This window comes from Macadamia integrifolia, chromosome 8 (assembly GCF_013358625.1).
Source record: "Macadamia integrifolia cultivar HAES 741 chromosome 8, SCU_Mint_v3, whole genome shotgun sequence".
Classification (NCBI taxonomy): Eukaryota; Viridiplantae; Streptophyta; class Magnoliopsida; order Proteales; family Proteaceae; genus Macadamia; species Macadamia integrifolia.
The window spans coordinates 9860547-9874093 of record NC_056564.1 but is presented as its reverse complement, the minus strand read 5'-3'; the positions used below and the strand labels follow the sequence as shown (position 1 = coordinate 9874093).

General features: G+C 39.2%; 2 protein-coding genes across 2 annotated transcripts; one reads left to right on the top strand and one right to left on the bottom strand.

Annotated features, from left to right (window-relative positions):
• Positions 1 to 776: 776 nt before the first annotated feature.
• Positions 777 to 4614, top strand: LOC122086614 (beta-glucosidase BoGH3B-like). The gene is made up of 10 exons (XM_042655555.1): positions 777 to 929; positions 1260 to 1505; positions 1601 to 1805; positions 2001 to 2091; positions 2220 to 2365; positions 2705 to 2948; positions 3051 to 3155; positions 3282 to 3464; positions 3571 to 3775; positions 3925 to 4614. The coding sequence occupies exons 2-10, from the start codon at positions 1292 to 1294 to the stop codon at positions 4407 to 4409; spliced, it is 1878 nt and encodes a 625-aa protein (XP_042511489.1). The 5' UTR covers positions 777 to 929; positions 1260 to 1291; the 3' UTR covers positions 4410 to 4614.
• Positions 4615 to 6162: 1548 nt separating this feature from the next.
• On the bottom strand, positions 6163 to 9900 carry LOC122086615 (myb-like protein X). Its single transcript, XM_042655556.1, has 3 exons — positions 9623 to 9900; positions 7172 to 7781; positions 6163 to 6580 (listed from the first exon to the last, which is right to left on the bottom strand). The coding sequence occupies exons 2-3, from the start codon at positions 7718 to 7720 to the stop codon at positions 6323 to 6325; spliced, it is 807 nt and encodes a 268-aa protein (XP_042511490.1). The 5' UTR covers positions 7721 to 7781; positions 9623 to 9900; the 3' UTR covers positions 6163 to 6322.
• Positions 9901 to 13547: the final 3647 nt, after the last annotated feature.

The window sequence follows — 13547 nt, the reverse complement described above, 5'->3', positions numbered from 1 at the left end:
TAATTGTCAAAATAAGAGTTTAAGATGAAAGTGGGAACACCGAACCCTCTCCTTTTTAAATGAAGGAAATTACATCTTTTAATTTTTGGATAGAGAAATTGTAAAATAAAATAAAATAAAATAAAATTGTGATTGGAACAACTTAATCTCCAAAAATTGTAAAAAAATGGTGGTTGGTGCAATTTAATTTATACAAATATATAAGATAGATGCCTAGCTTTCCATCGTAATCTTTTGTGAACACTCTTCTTTTTCTTTTTCTAATGCTCAAATGACAATTTATCATTTTCAAGTTATCCTTAATTATGTATTACTTCTATCGCACAGTAGTTTAGACAAGATTGAAATTTTCACTAATTGGAACTTGCCCCTTGCCCAGAGAGAGAGAGAGAGAGAGAGAGGGGGTGATGCAACAGAGCTACCATATTGCATTGCCAACCCAAATACTCTGTGGTAAGCGGGAGTGATAGTGAGGATCCAACAGTTGAGATGATCCTGACATGTACCTCAGTTGTTGGATCTTCACTGCCACTCACTACCTCTCCACAGAGGATTTTTGTGCATTACAAGGCACGTAGATAGGAGGTGAAGTGTTTATATCAGATAAGGACTACTCAATCTAAATATAGAAGTCAGACTAACCCTTCTAATTTTAACACAACTACTTGATCCGTTCTTATCTCTTACAAAGATAATCCTCGTGTATCTAAATCATTAATAGCTAATTATAGTTGCCATAGAGGATCATAACGGTAGCAACATTCTAGCTGGATGGAGGACTCTGTCTTTGAGTCTTTAAATCCTATTTTTCATATCCTCTTATAAATACCCACTTTGAACCTTGCTTTCTCATCTTCACAAGGATTTCCTGCCCAGACCATGGCAATAGATCTCCTGTTATTCTAATTGTTTGGAGCTCCCCAGGCCTGGTAAGATTCATTCTTCTTTTTGGGTTTTCTTGTCCTAGTCTTCTCCTTCATCTTCATTCCTTACTTGTATTACAGGTATATTACGGTTAACAATGATAATGAGTTTCTTTTTGTTAGCTTGCATGGCATGAAAACCAGATACTAGTCTTCCATTTTAGCTCTTGACTCTTCAAAATTCGGATTCCTCCATTACTGTTTAGCTACAATGGACGTGGGTTTCGGATTTTTTTGTCGGGATTTCATTCTTCTTCTTTTTTCTGTTCCTGATCAGTTCTTTGGCTTTTGCTGCTTTATAATTTATACTGTTTGATTCCACATTTTGATCTCCAGAGTGAACAGAACACTAATTTGGATAAACAAAGATGGTGAAAATTTCGATCCCCCTAGTGGGGCTACTGTGTTTGTGCTGCTGGGTAGCCATGGCAGAAGCACAGAAGTACAAAGACCCTAAACAGGGATTGAATGTGAGAATCAGAGACCTTATGAATCGAATGACACTTGAGGAGAAGATCGGTCAGATGATGCAACTAGATGTGAAAAAAGCTACACCAGAGATCATGAAGACTTTTTCGATAGGTTGGTGTGCTATTAGATCGGTAGATTTAAGAAGAGCAGATGAATTAGGAATGTATTAGTGGTCTAAAGAAGTCTCTGTTTTCGGTTTTGAGCAGGAAGTGTATTGAGCGGAGGAGGAAATGGTCCTCGTCCAAATGCTACGGCTGCAGATTGGATTGAAATGGTGAACAATTTGACGAGGGGTTCTCTGTCTAGCCGTCTTGGGATTCCGATAATCTATGGAATTGATGCAGTTCATGGTCACAACAATGTCTATGGTGCAACAATATTCCCTCACAATGTTGGACTTGGAGCAACTAGGTAAGTGTACATATAAACAACCATTACAGGAAGCACGAAGTGTTTCAAAACAAACATGTATGAGATTGCTTCTGTTCATCTTGCTTGCATCTCTTAACAGTAGTTCTTCATGCTACCTGAAACTTGATACAAAAAACTCTGTTAATAAATTTATCATTGTGGTTCTAATCCTGTAACGAACTTTTCATTATTCAGAGATCCTGAACTTGTGAAGAGAATTGGGGCTGCAACTGCTGCTGAAGTTAGAGCTACAGGCATTCCTTATGCTTTTGCTCCATGCATTGCAGTAAGTTGCAACAAAAGTCATAATTTCTGAGATGTCTTCATTAGTTACTGCTGAGCCTTGGGGATTGGGGGGCTTTAAAAAATGTTTCTGTTTCTAAACCTGTCGCTTTTATCGATCACTCTATGTAGGTCTGCAGAGATCCAAGATGGGGTCGTTGTTATGAAAGCTATAGTGAGGATCATAAGATTGTCCAAGAAATGACAGAGATCATACCTGGGTTACAGGGAGATCAACCACCAACTCTTAAGAAGGGAGTCCCTTATCTTAATGGAAAGTAAGACTCCATCCAAGCTGCATAACTTCATTCACACATCTTATTGATCCACTAAACAGATTCACTATTGATTTATCCAATTATCCCAACGACAAGATTCCCATAGATCCCAAGTTTTCAGACCTTACCCTGAGAAAAGCCTACTGTTCTTAATGGCAGCTCCAGAAATTTAGGATATTCCTCTGATGTTTAGGAAGCAAAATTGCGTTTGATCCCTCACTAGTCCACTAATCCATCTTCTAGACAACTATAAAATATATACTGAAGAAGAAAGAAGATGCTTAGATTGATTTCTTCAAATTCCCTCTCAAAACAAATTCTTTTCTTGAATCTGTGTAGGGACAAGGTTGTGGCTTGTGCAAAGCACTTCGTCGGTGATGGCGGTACAATCAGGGGCATTGACGAGAACAACACTATAATTGACTGGCATGGATTGATGAGCATCCACATGCCAGCTTACTACAACTCCATCATCAAGGGTGTTTCGACCATCATGGTCTCCTACTCGAGCTGGAATGGGAAGAAGATGCATGCCAACCATGAACTTGTTACCGGCTTCCTTAAAGATAATCTAAAGTTCCGGGTAAAGCCAATTTAAGTTATATGCTCAAGTAAAATTTCTGTTGTCTATCAAAACTAGATTTAACTAAGGCTACTGTGTTCTGTCTCACGGATCAAATATCAGGGCTTTGTGATCTCAGATTGGGAAGGCATTGACAGAATTACACCCACACCCCATTCAAACTACACATACTCTGTCGAAGTTTCAGTAAATGCTGGCATTGACATGGTTAGTGGCTCTCTAGTGTAGAATCTCAAATTGTAGTCTTTTTACTGGATTGTTTTTCCTAACCTCCCAAAGAAATTAAAAGTTGTTTGATTATAATCATGTATTTCACGCTTGTGCTTTCTTCAGATCATGCTTCCTTACAACCACACTGAGTTCCTCAATACCATGCTCCTCCTCGTGAAGAGCAACACCATACCCATCAGTCGGATAGACGATGCCGTTAAAAGAATTTTGAGAGTCAAGTTCCTCTCAGGTCTCTTCGAAAACCCTATTGCTGATAACAGCCTATCCAACCAGCTGGGAAGCAAGGTCAGTTAGACTAACCAAGAAGAATAAGAGAAATTTTTTACTCAAGCATTTTTTCAGTGTCTCAAAAATATGGTCCCAATCATCAAACTTGGTGTCTCTTGGATAGGCAAACAGAGAGATTGCAAGGGAAGCTGTAAGGAAATCTTTGGTGCTGTTGAAGAATGGAAAGAATGCAAATGAGCCATTGTTACCCCTCCCAAAGAAGGCACCCAAGATCCTTGTTGCTGGAAGTCATGCTGACAATTTGGGTTTACAATGTGGTGGGTGGACCATTACATGGCAAGGAGGCCAAGGGAATAACTACACACTTGGTATGGTTCCCTTTTCACTTCCTATAATCCATTCTAAGTTAGATACAGTAGCTCCCTTTAAAGGAATCACCTTAAGGCTACTTTTTAACATCTGATTTCAATCATATGAGAATCAAATCATTGACAAAAGTGCTTTTCCTAATGAACAGGGACCACCATCCTCAATGGCATCAAAGCTACGGTTGATCCAAGCACTGAAGTTGTATACAATGAGAACCCAGATGCTTACTTTGTTAAGTCAAACGGCTTCTCCTACGCTGTTGTTGTTGTGGGTGAGACACCCTATGCTGAATACTATGGAGACAGCTTAAACCTCACAATCCCTGCCCCTGGACCAACCACAATCAACGAGGTGTGTGGAGCAGTCAAGTGTGTTGTAGTCATCGTAAGTGGTCGACCTGTCGTGATTGAGCCATATGTCTCCTCCATGGATGCCATCGTAGCTGCATGGCTTCCAGGTACAGAAGGCCAAGGTGTGGCTGATGTCCTATTTGGGGACTATGGATTCACCGGAAAGCTTTCACGTACTTGGTTCAAGACTGTTGATCAGCTCCCAATGAATGTTGGGGATGCACACTATGACCCACTCTTCCCATTCGGCTTCGGGCTTACAACCAAGGCAACCAGTGGATAGTAAAGATACGAAAAATTTAGAGATCTGTTTTCTATCTATTTAATCCTTGTTATGGTTTCAAAATGGGATTTTTGTTTCCCCATCCAACAGATATATACGAAGTTTCCTGCATTTTCTATTATTTCCCTGTCATGGAAAATTTAACAGAACACCATTATCAAGGTCGAAACTTCTATACTAAATGAACAGAATTCAGTTTAAAATATAATTCTTTTTTTTCTTTCCTTTTCTTTTTTTTTTTTCCTTTTGGTGGGGGCCGGTGGATGAAACAACAATTATCCCCAAAGGAAGCATACTATGGCAAACAACGAGTAATCCCCTCCCTTACAAGGGCCATCCCTCACAAAGAAACAATATTCCCATAAGACTTCCTGTGACACAGAATCCATTGCTTGGCTAAATTATCAGCCTACTTATGCACCACCCTTGACTATCAACCAAGAAGCCCTGCATCAGAAATAATACTTGCACAGTCCCCTTCCATTGGCACTCTACCATAACCTCTAGTAATCAAATAATCAAGTTTAACCCGAGTAAAATCTTCTTAGCCAATTAGTCTAGAGTAGGCACCAACAACCAAATCCTAAGACAATCTCAAAGATCAATCAACCCCAGGTTGTCCTAGACTGCCACTGGAGCAACCATCAACATTTCGCTTCACCTCACTATCAGATGTCTATTTCGTCATCAGTCTCGACTTCGGACATTTCTTGGAGTTTTTTTTCCTATTATACTGAAAAGCCAGCTCCAATTATCCAGCCAATTTGAAGTTTCAATGGCAATTACCAGTCCATCAAGGAGTTCTGCTGCTTCTGCCTGCTTTTAAAAACGAGATTTATATTTCTTCTTTATTCCAGTTTCCTCTCATAGCTAGTCTAGAATTATATGGACAGTAGTTAAGTTAGTAATCAAAGTCCTATTTGTTCGTCTGGTCCTAGTTTGGGTTTTGGTATGGAAGTTTAGTTTTTTCAGGCCTGTGTGGAGTAGAAACAGTGCATTTACACACGTCACTTTTCAGCAGATAACAATGAAAAAAGCAGCCTCTTCTTCTTCCCTTTTCTGGGCTTTAAGAGTAGAAACAGTGCATTTACTGAATTTTTGCTTCCACATTGGGGTACTACTTTGTTCCCAAGATCCAAAATCCTTTTTTTGCATCCTATCAAATGGCCAAGGTGTGCCCTTGACAGTCCTGTAGCTCCTTGCTAGGCAACATTTCATCAACACTGACTTCCTGCAGCTTCTTGTTGCCCATCTGAAACTTTAATGACACAAATGTAAGAATAAATATGTTATGGTTTCTGTTTTCTTCATTTTGGTCATAAAACGATTATTTCTTGGTTTAATTTCAACACATCACTAATGGTGATATGAGCATTCAATTTGTAGGAATCCACCAACTTTATCCGATTATAGTCATGAAATTTAAGTGACTATTGGGGTAAGTAAAAGTGAAATTAAGTTCATCAAATTAGAGAAGTTTGAGCTGTTTACTAACCGATGCAATGCAAGTGTATGGAATAACAGTGTCTTCATAAGCATGCTCATCACAGTTAAATAAGAAATGAAAAGAACAAAGCTTTTAGGTTACAAATTCAAATCCAAATGACAATGCAGTCATAGTAATAAGCTCAAAATTCAGAACTGACAACAATATACTGCCTATCATAGCTAAAACTCAAATCATCCAGAGGATTTAGCTCTTTGATAAAGCACAAAAACTACATCGACATCATCAAGCAAAGTGATCAAGTAATTAGAGCCCAGATTGAAAAACCATTGCCATTATCTTAACAAGTATTACACACTGACATATTTAATTGTTATAGAATTTCGATATACAACATCTTTACATCTACAAAAAAGAGATGAGGGGTGGAAAGGAAGAAAAAGTGACAAGCTACCATATCATTGAACTATGCCTCATCAATGCCCACCAATGTGTCCTTGGGCTTCTCAGAAATGGCACAGTTCTGTGCCTCAGCTTCACTGATCAACTTCACGATGTCTGCTTTTTTCTCTAGGAGGGCTTCTATCTTGGCATTGATATTCTCTAACTTCGTCTTCAGCTTTGCAACATCATTGCTCTTGTCCTTTCCAAACTTCCTTTTCTTCTCCCCTTTCTCCTCCTTTTCTTTGTCCTTATTCTTCTGCTTGTCTTCTTTTTTCGCTTTGTCTAGCTTTGTCTCTTTTGTTTCCTCTTCAAGTTCTTTTGGATCCTCTCTTTCTACTTTGGTCTCCCTTGAAGTGACTTCAACATTGTTCTTCTCACCACTGCTCTCTTCTTTGAGATTCCTTTCTTTGTGTTCACCTTCCTCAGCACATTGCTTTTCTTTTTCTTCCTTGGATTTCCCATCTTTTTCCTTCTTCTTCTCTTTTCCCTTCTCTTTCTCTTTTTTCTCCTCCTTCCCATCTTTCCCCTTCCTTTCCTTCTCTTCTTTGCTGTCCTTGTTTTTCTCCTTTTCTTTTTCCTTCTTCTCCTCCCCCACATTTTTCCCCTTTTTCTCTTCCTTATCTTTAGTCTTTTTCTCCTCTTTATCCTTCTTTTCTTTTTTGTCATTCAGTACCTCCTCTGTGTCTTTCTTCTTCTCTTTCTCTTTCCCCTTTGATTCTCCATCTTTGCCCTCTTTCTTCTTCTTTTTCTCCTTTTCCTTCTCTTCTTTCTCTTTTTTCTTCCCTTCTTTCTGATTTTCCTTCAACTCCCCATCTTTGTCCTTCTTTTCATCTTTTTCCTTCAAGATCTCATCTTTGTCATCTTTCTTCATCTTCTCTTTTTCCTTTGATTCTTCATCCTTACCTTTCTTCCTATCCTTCTCTTCTTTATCCTTCTCTTTCTTTTTGTCTTCTTTCTCTTCTTTATCCTTCTCTTTCTTTTTGGCTTCTTTCTCCTTGGTTTCTCCATTCTTGTCCTTGTCCTCCTCCTCGGACTCCTTAACTGTGTCATCTTTCTTATCTTTCACTTTTTGCTTTTCCTCTTTCTTCTCTTTCTCCTTTTCCTTTGGCTTCTCATCTTCACCATTTTTCTTCTTCTCCTTTTCCTTCTTTTTTGACTCTTTGTCCTTCTCCTTCTTTTCTTTCTCCTCCTCCTTTGATTTCCCTACTTCATGCTCCTTATCCTTATGTTCTGTCTCCTTCTTGTCTTTGCCTTCTTTATGTTTCACCTTCTCTTTCTTCACAGATTTGATCTTCATTTCAACTTCTACCTCTTTCTCCTCCTCGCCTGGTGCATTGTTTTTGCTTTTCTGTTTGAGATGAATATCCTCTTTTTCCACCTTCTCTTCTCCCTCATTTATAGATTCCGATACGCCAGCCATCTACGAATTATTGTGGTGAACTGCAAAAGGAAACCTTTATCTTTGCTTGATATTGGATTCCCTGAAAGAAACACCACAACATGATGTTAAAAGCAAGAATCCACCACACCCAAAAACTACAAAGCAGGAAGTGTTAGTGCGAAAATTAAAGCAAATGATGTTACGGTGCAGATTCAATCCATGTCCAAATAAAACATGAAATACAGATGAAATGCAGAATATATCGCCACAACATTATCAGTACTAGCATTGCATCTCCAAGACTCCAATGACTGACAGCCAAAGCTCAAGGACTAAAGATTCTGAAAATCCATTTATGCACATTAAGGGCTCAATACATCCTGGGGTTATATTTCTGATTCCATGTCAGTTGAAGTGCTTGAGAGAAATGTTTCATCAATTCTTTTTAATAAGCTGGGGGCAGTGACTTGGTGCCATGGTAAAAGCTCAGGCTGCCAGTTGAAGATGCAGGTTTTGAGTCTTAGAGAAACCACTTGATCAAAAAATTGAGGTTAGGACATACTCCACTTCATCCTTCCAGGACCCTGAACGGATGACTTGCACTGGGTTATGGCCCTTATTTATTCTTTTCAATAAACTGGTGAAGCAAGCCTACACAATAACTAAATTTCTTGTAAAGCCACTTACTTAGCCAATACATCGCTCAAAGTATGTGTGGTACTACTGCACCTGCATTGATGGTTAGGGATCTAGAAAAGATATTTATGTTTATGCAATGCTCCAAACATTCTGAGTTTAAGCAATCAGTTATCCAATCTCATCCCCACTTAAGCACACAAGTGAAATAGGGAATCACACTTCTGTTTAATATATACAGGTGAAAACCGTGAATTTATCCTACATCAATGGCTAAAGATCTCGTAAAGCTATATGAGCGCCTATGCAGTGCTCAATATATCAAACCTTTGAGTTCACCACAGTTGAGTCAAGCCCAAATAACTGGTTTTAATAATATCAAAGCAAAGATTCATCAGAATAAAGTATCAGAACAGAGTACTGTAACTGCGATTCTACCTGACCCAACCAACACATCCCACCAGAGCTGAGTCAGTTCACTCCATTGTTCCACCACTAACCTATTGTCACCATCATGATTATTACGAGATAATAACCCTTTCTGTCAATACTACACATTTAATCTCCAAATCAGGGCAAGTTACTAGACTCAAAGTTCACCAGGACACAACAAAATGCAGAAAAAAAATTGAAATTGTGTCCTTTTCTAAACAAGAACAAAAGGATGCCCAGCATGCCCTACATAATTTGCCACTAACTGTCAACAGCGTGTACCCACCAACTCCATACCTTCCATGAAGTAAATAAATTCACAAAATTCAGTACTGAAATGATTCAAATTAAAAAAGAGAATATAAACAGAACATAATCAAAATAATAAAGAAAACACACTTGATAACCAAAAAAAAAAAAATTAAAGGATTATATTGGTTTACTAAACATGCCCATACATTATGGAAGCGTGATTGGTTTCCTTTAAATTTAATAGAATTGAACAACAGCTAAACCTCACACCAAACAGTTAAAAGGAAAAAAGTAAAAGTTCTCTCCACCCAACATCCCCTGACTCCCTTCCCAACTCCAACAGAAGGGAAAAAGAAAAACATGCTATTCAACAATTGAAATCACCTAATTGGAAATAAACAGAGACTGCGAACTTTGAAGTATGCAATTTAAGAGTACCGTAAGATACAATCTTAATTCAACCACAAATTGGATTAGAGATTGATTAAATAGAGATATGGATTTAAAGAGTACATAAAGATCAACCCAGATGAAATTCGATCACAGAAACCATAGATATATGATGAAAACCAGGAAACCCAGATCTTACAAAGAAAAATAAAATGAAAAACAGAACCAAACCTTGTTCGGATCCCAGAATCTCAGATTCTCAGATTAAATCTGGGTGTTCGGGGATCTGTCTACTCTTCCCTTCACGATCAAGGATTATTCCACTTCGAATTCATATAGGCATCACCTGCTCTAATCCTCTTTCTTCTTTCCTTGGGGACGAAGTCTTCCCCTCTTTCATTTTGTAATACGTGGCGGTGCACCTTCTGTACGCGTCAAAATTTCGAATCCTGGACCCGCCTCCACCTAGATGCTTCGCGGTCTCAACTTTCTGCAACTGCATGAACAACACGATGCTGCCATGGACTGAAAATAGAAGAATGGACATTAAAGATTCTTTTTTCTGCAACATGGCTGGTGCCACAGTGTCAACCTCTGTAAAGTTTGAAGCAGTTGATCCAAACTTAATGCCTCGTCATCGTTTTCCACCTTTAGTAGTTTCGTGTTAGGAACGCAATCGTGAATGAACGAAGTGTGTCTGCAGTCCAGCCCTCTGTTAGTTAAAACGGAAGCGGCAAAAAAACATTGTTCGGTACGGGTATGTTTTAAACGGATCAAAACGTGAATGGGACGATCAAAAATACGGTCAAATATGATAAAAAAGGGAAAAAAATAAAAAACAGATGATACATGTTTTAAACGTTTATATTTAAATAATACGGTGTCAAAAAAAGGCAATATATAGACATAAATTGGCATAATAATTCTCTAAATACCTAGATAACAATCAAAATAAATAGTCCCGTTTTAAACGTTTATATTTTTTAAAATCCGTTTTTTTACTGTCAAAAAAACGGTACGGCATTTAAAACGGCAAAAAAACTTCAAATAGCCCCGTTCCCGTTTTTTACCGACTTTCTATGAAAAATTCGGCAAACGGCGTTTAAAACGGCAAAAAAAGGGGACGTCGTTTTAAACGTGTTTTAAACGCGAATAAACTAACTAGGGTCCAGCCTCTAGGTCCAGAGGTCCTGTGGGGCGTAGCCAGTGCAGATTTAGGGAGGGTCATATCTTTGACTTAAATCTGCTATTATTATTGGGTCACACTATAAACTAGGGGTGTCAATTCCTAAACCGAACCGGTAAAACCGGCCGGATCGAACCGATAACAACCCGGATCGAACCGAACCGAAGCCTTTTGGATTTCGTCGGTTTTCTCGGAGTATTGTAACCCCAAAAAGCCACACCGACCGCCGACCGGTGCCGAAACGCCACCGAACGGCTCAAACCGTCGAAACCGAACGAAACCGGTGAAACCGAACTATTTCCATCTTAAAAAAAAAAATCAAAAAATTTGAAGTAGTTTTTGTATACATTTGTATGGATCCAACTAACCAACCAAAAACCACCGGTTACTCGATTTAAGAAACCGAGTTCAACAATTCATCATCATTTGGTTGTTTCCTAATGGCTCCATACCGGTTTAAAAAACCGATCCAAACCGAAATGAACCTAATAAATCCAAACCGGTACCAACCCGAACCCAAACCGCACCGAAGCCGACACCAGACCGAAACCGATAAATCCTTAATGGGTCGGTTTCGGTCACTTCCAAACTCACACCGAAACCGGTGGAACCGGACCGAAACCGCACCAACCCGGACCGTTGACACCCCTACTATAAACGATCTTTCCATGGCGTTGAGGTCCACCTTTTAGAGATGTCATTTGGCAAACTCTGGCTCATTTGATAACGTTTCTATAGTTTTTGTTTTAAGGAATGATAAAAACATAAATTTTCATTTTCATAAATAGACATAGAATTGAAGGTATTTGATAAGTCATGTTTTTAGAAGTCGATAATAACCAACGAAAGAATAACCACGAGTCATTTTCAGAAACAGTGAAATCACCTGGATCGTTTCTTGAACCATAAATAGGTAGAAATTTCAATTTCAATTTCTGAAAACAAGTGAAACGAAACAGTTTTATCAAACGATTTTTGTTCTGTTTTTGCCGTTTCTGGACACATAAATGGCAGAAACGCGTTTATGCCGTTTTTGTTTCAAAAAACGGCATAAACAAAAAATTTCCGTTTCTGATAACAGAGACTGAATTTTGGGTGTTTGATAAACTTCTTGTTTCTTGAAACGTTTCTCTGTCGTAGGAGCCAGCCTGGCCAAATTCGATGTCGTCCCCCACCTCCACTCCGCCTCCTCCACACATCCACAATCCCCCATCTTTCGAGCCAACCAAAACAGTTCCGTCGCCCACTTCTTAGCTGAACCACCACCACCATCAACATCGTCAGCGAATAACACGTTCCTTGCACCCTCTCAAAATGACTGAATAGCTCCTAAGACCCTGTTCCTCCAATGACGAAGCTGCCCGGATCCTACCTCACCATCACCATTGACAGCAAGCCGGTGCTCCTGTTGCCTCGACGTGGTAGTTTCAAGCTGACAAAGAGTCTTGGAGAAGAACCCAGAGAGGGCCACACAGTTGACTTCCCTCAAAGTCTAGGAACCTTCACGGAGGTTCTCATCGATGAGCTTCTCCGCCAAGCCCCTCATGACTTCATACTTGCGAGAGCTTGGCCAGTCTGGATCATCATCTCTCCCGTCCTTGATCAAAATAATAAATCCCCCCTTTATATGATCCATAAATCAAATAAGTTTTTGAAAAAAAAAATGAAAACAAATTATGCCCTAGTTCTTACAAATTGGCGCAGGAGATTCCTCATCCGTCTCGAACTTACCAAGCCAAACTCTAGTGCCGTTCTTCGCCGGATCTCTGATCTTTGCCGCGATTTTCCCCCATGGCTGTTGTCTTTTTTTTTTTGTAGAATGGCCATTGTCTTACTCCTCTGTAATGTTTCCCTTTCGACGGAGCCGCATCTAGAGCCGTCACTGAAGTTGACTTCTCCAGTACTGTCGATGATGTCGTAGTCACAACTGATGAAGTTGAAGCCAAAGTCGAAGCCATCGGTTGCGACTAAAACATGCTGCCAAAAGTCGATTCCTGAGGCTCTGCTTTTCCTCTTCTCTCCCCATCAACCTAGGGTCTGCCGTCGATTTTGGTGTCCTCTTCCGTGAGAAGCTTATCTACCTTGAAGCCCTTAACGTTGTTTCCTCCACTCAGCTCCAGTCGACTCCCTCTAGTTCGTCGAGAAATATCTATACTCAATGGGCATCGAATGCTCGGACGTCGGTGTCAAGGGAATAATGTCGGGTTTGTGGGAAAGAAAGGTCCACAAGTCTATTCCATAAATCAATATAAATCTTATTTATGTTTATGAAATAAGCAGAAACGGAATAGATTTATCAAATGCTTTTTGTTCCATTTTTATTGTTTCTTGACAAAGAAATGGTAGAAACAACTTTCTGGAAACGTTATGAAACGGGCCCTTAATATTTGATCCTTGCCTTCAGGGTTGGTAGCCTAATGGAAGGAAGTCTTTGTCTCATCACTTTTCGAATTAATTGTGGGGTTGAATTGATATGTCCCACTATCACTAGTTGATTTTGCAGAAGTATTACTTATTGTATGAAGACTTCGACCTAGACACTATCAACATTCATCAATATCCCATGGGCACCCTTTCTTATTTACTAGCAGAAAAAAATTAAATGACCCTTAATAGCCTCAATGAGAGTGATCTACTATGAATCAAGCCAATGGGTGCATGGTGCCACGTAATTTATATGTAGGGGACCCATAGGTCCTTAAGGAGAGAGTAAGTGTGAGAGGGCCAACGTGCACAACATTTTTTTTTGTTGGTATCTAAGTCTTTATACAATGGCAATAACAATTCAATCTTATCCTAATTAAATGAAGTTGGCTACATGGATCTTTGTTCTTTAATAAACACATAAAAATGTTATAAAATTGCACTTGCTAGAGAAGATGAACCTTCAAACTGGGTTTAATAGAGTTACAATAATGTGTTGGATGTATGTAATTTCATAAGTAGTTATATCAATCAAATCATCATTTG

Excerpts from the sequence above, each read along its gene's own strand:
- LOC122086615 (XM_042655556.1), bottom strand. The coding sequence starts at position 7,720 with ATGGCTGGCGTATCGGAATCTATAAATGAGGGAGAAGAGAAGGTGGAA. Across the intron at positions 6,581-7,171 it reads AATCAAAGGAAAAAGAGAAG|AAAGCGAAAAAAGAAGACAA; the intron begins ATGAAGAAAGAT and ends ACAAAGCTAGAC.
- LOC122086614 (XM_042655555.1), top strand. The coding sequence starts at position 1,292 with ATGGTGAAAATTTCGATCCCCCTAGTGGGGCTACTGTGTTTGTGCTGC. Across the intron at positions 1,506-1,600 it reads CATGAAGACTTTTTCGATAG|GAAGTGTATTGAGCGGAGGA; the intron begins GTTGGTGTGCTA and ends GGTTTTGAGCAG. Across the intron at positions 2,366-2,704 it reads GTCCCTTATCTTAATGGAAA|GGACAAGGTTGTGGCTTGTG; the intron begins GTAAGACTCCAT and ends GAATCTGTGTAG.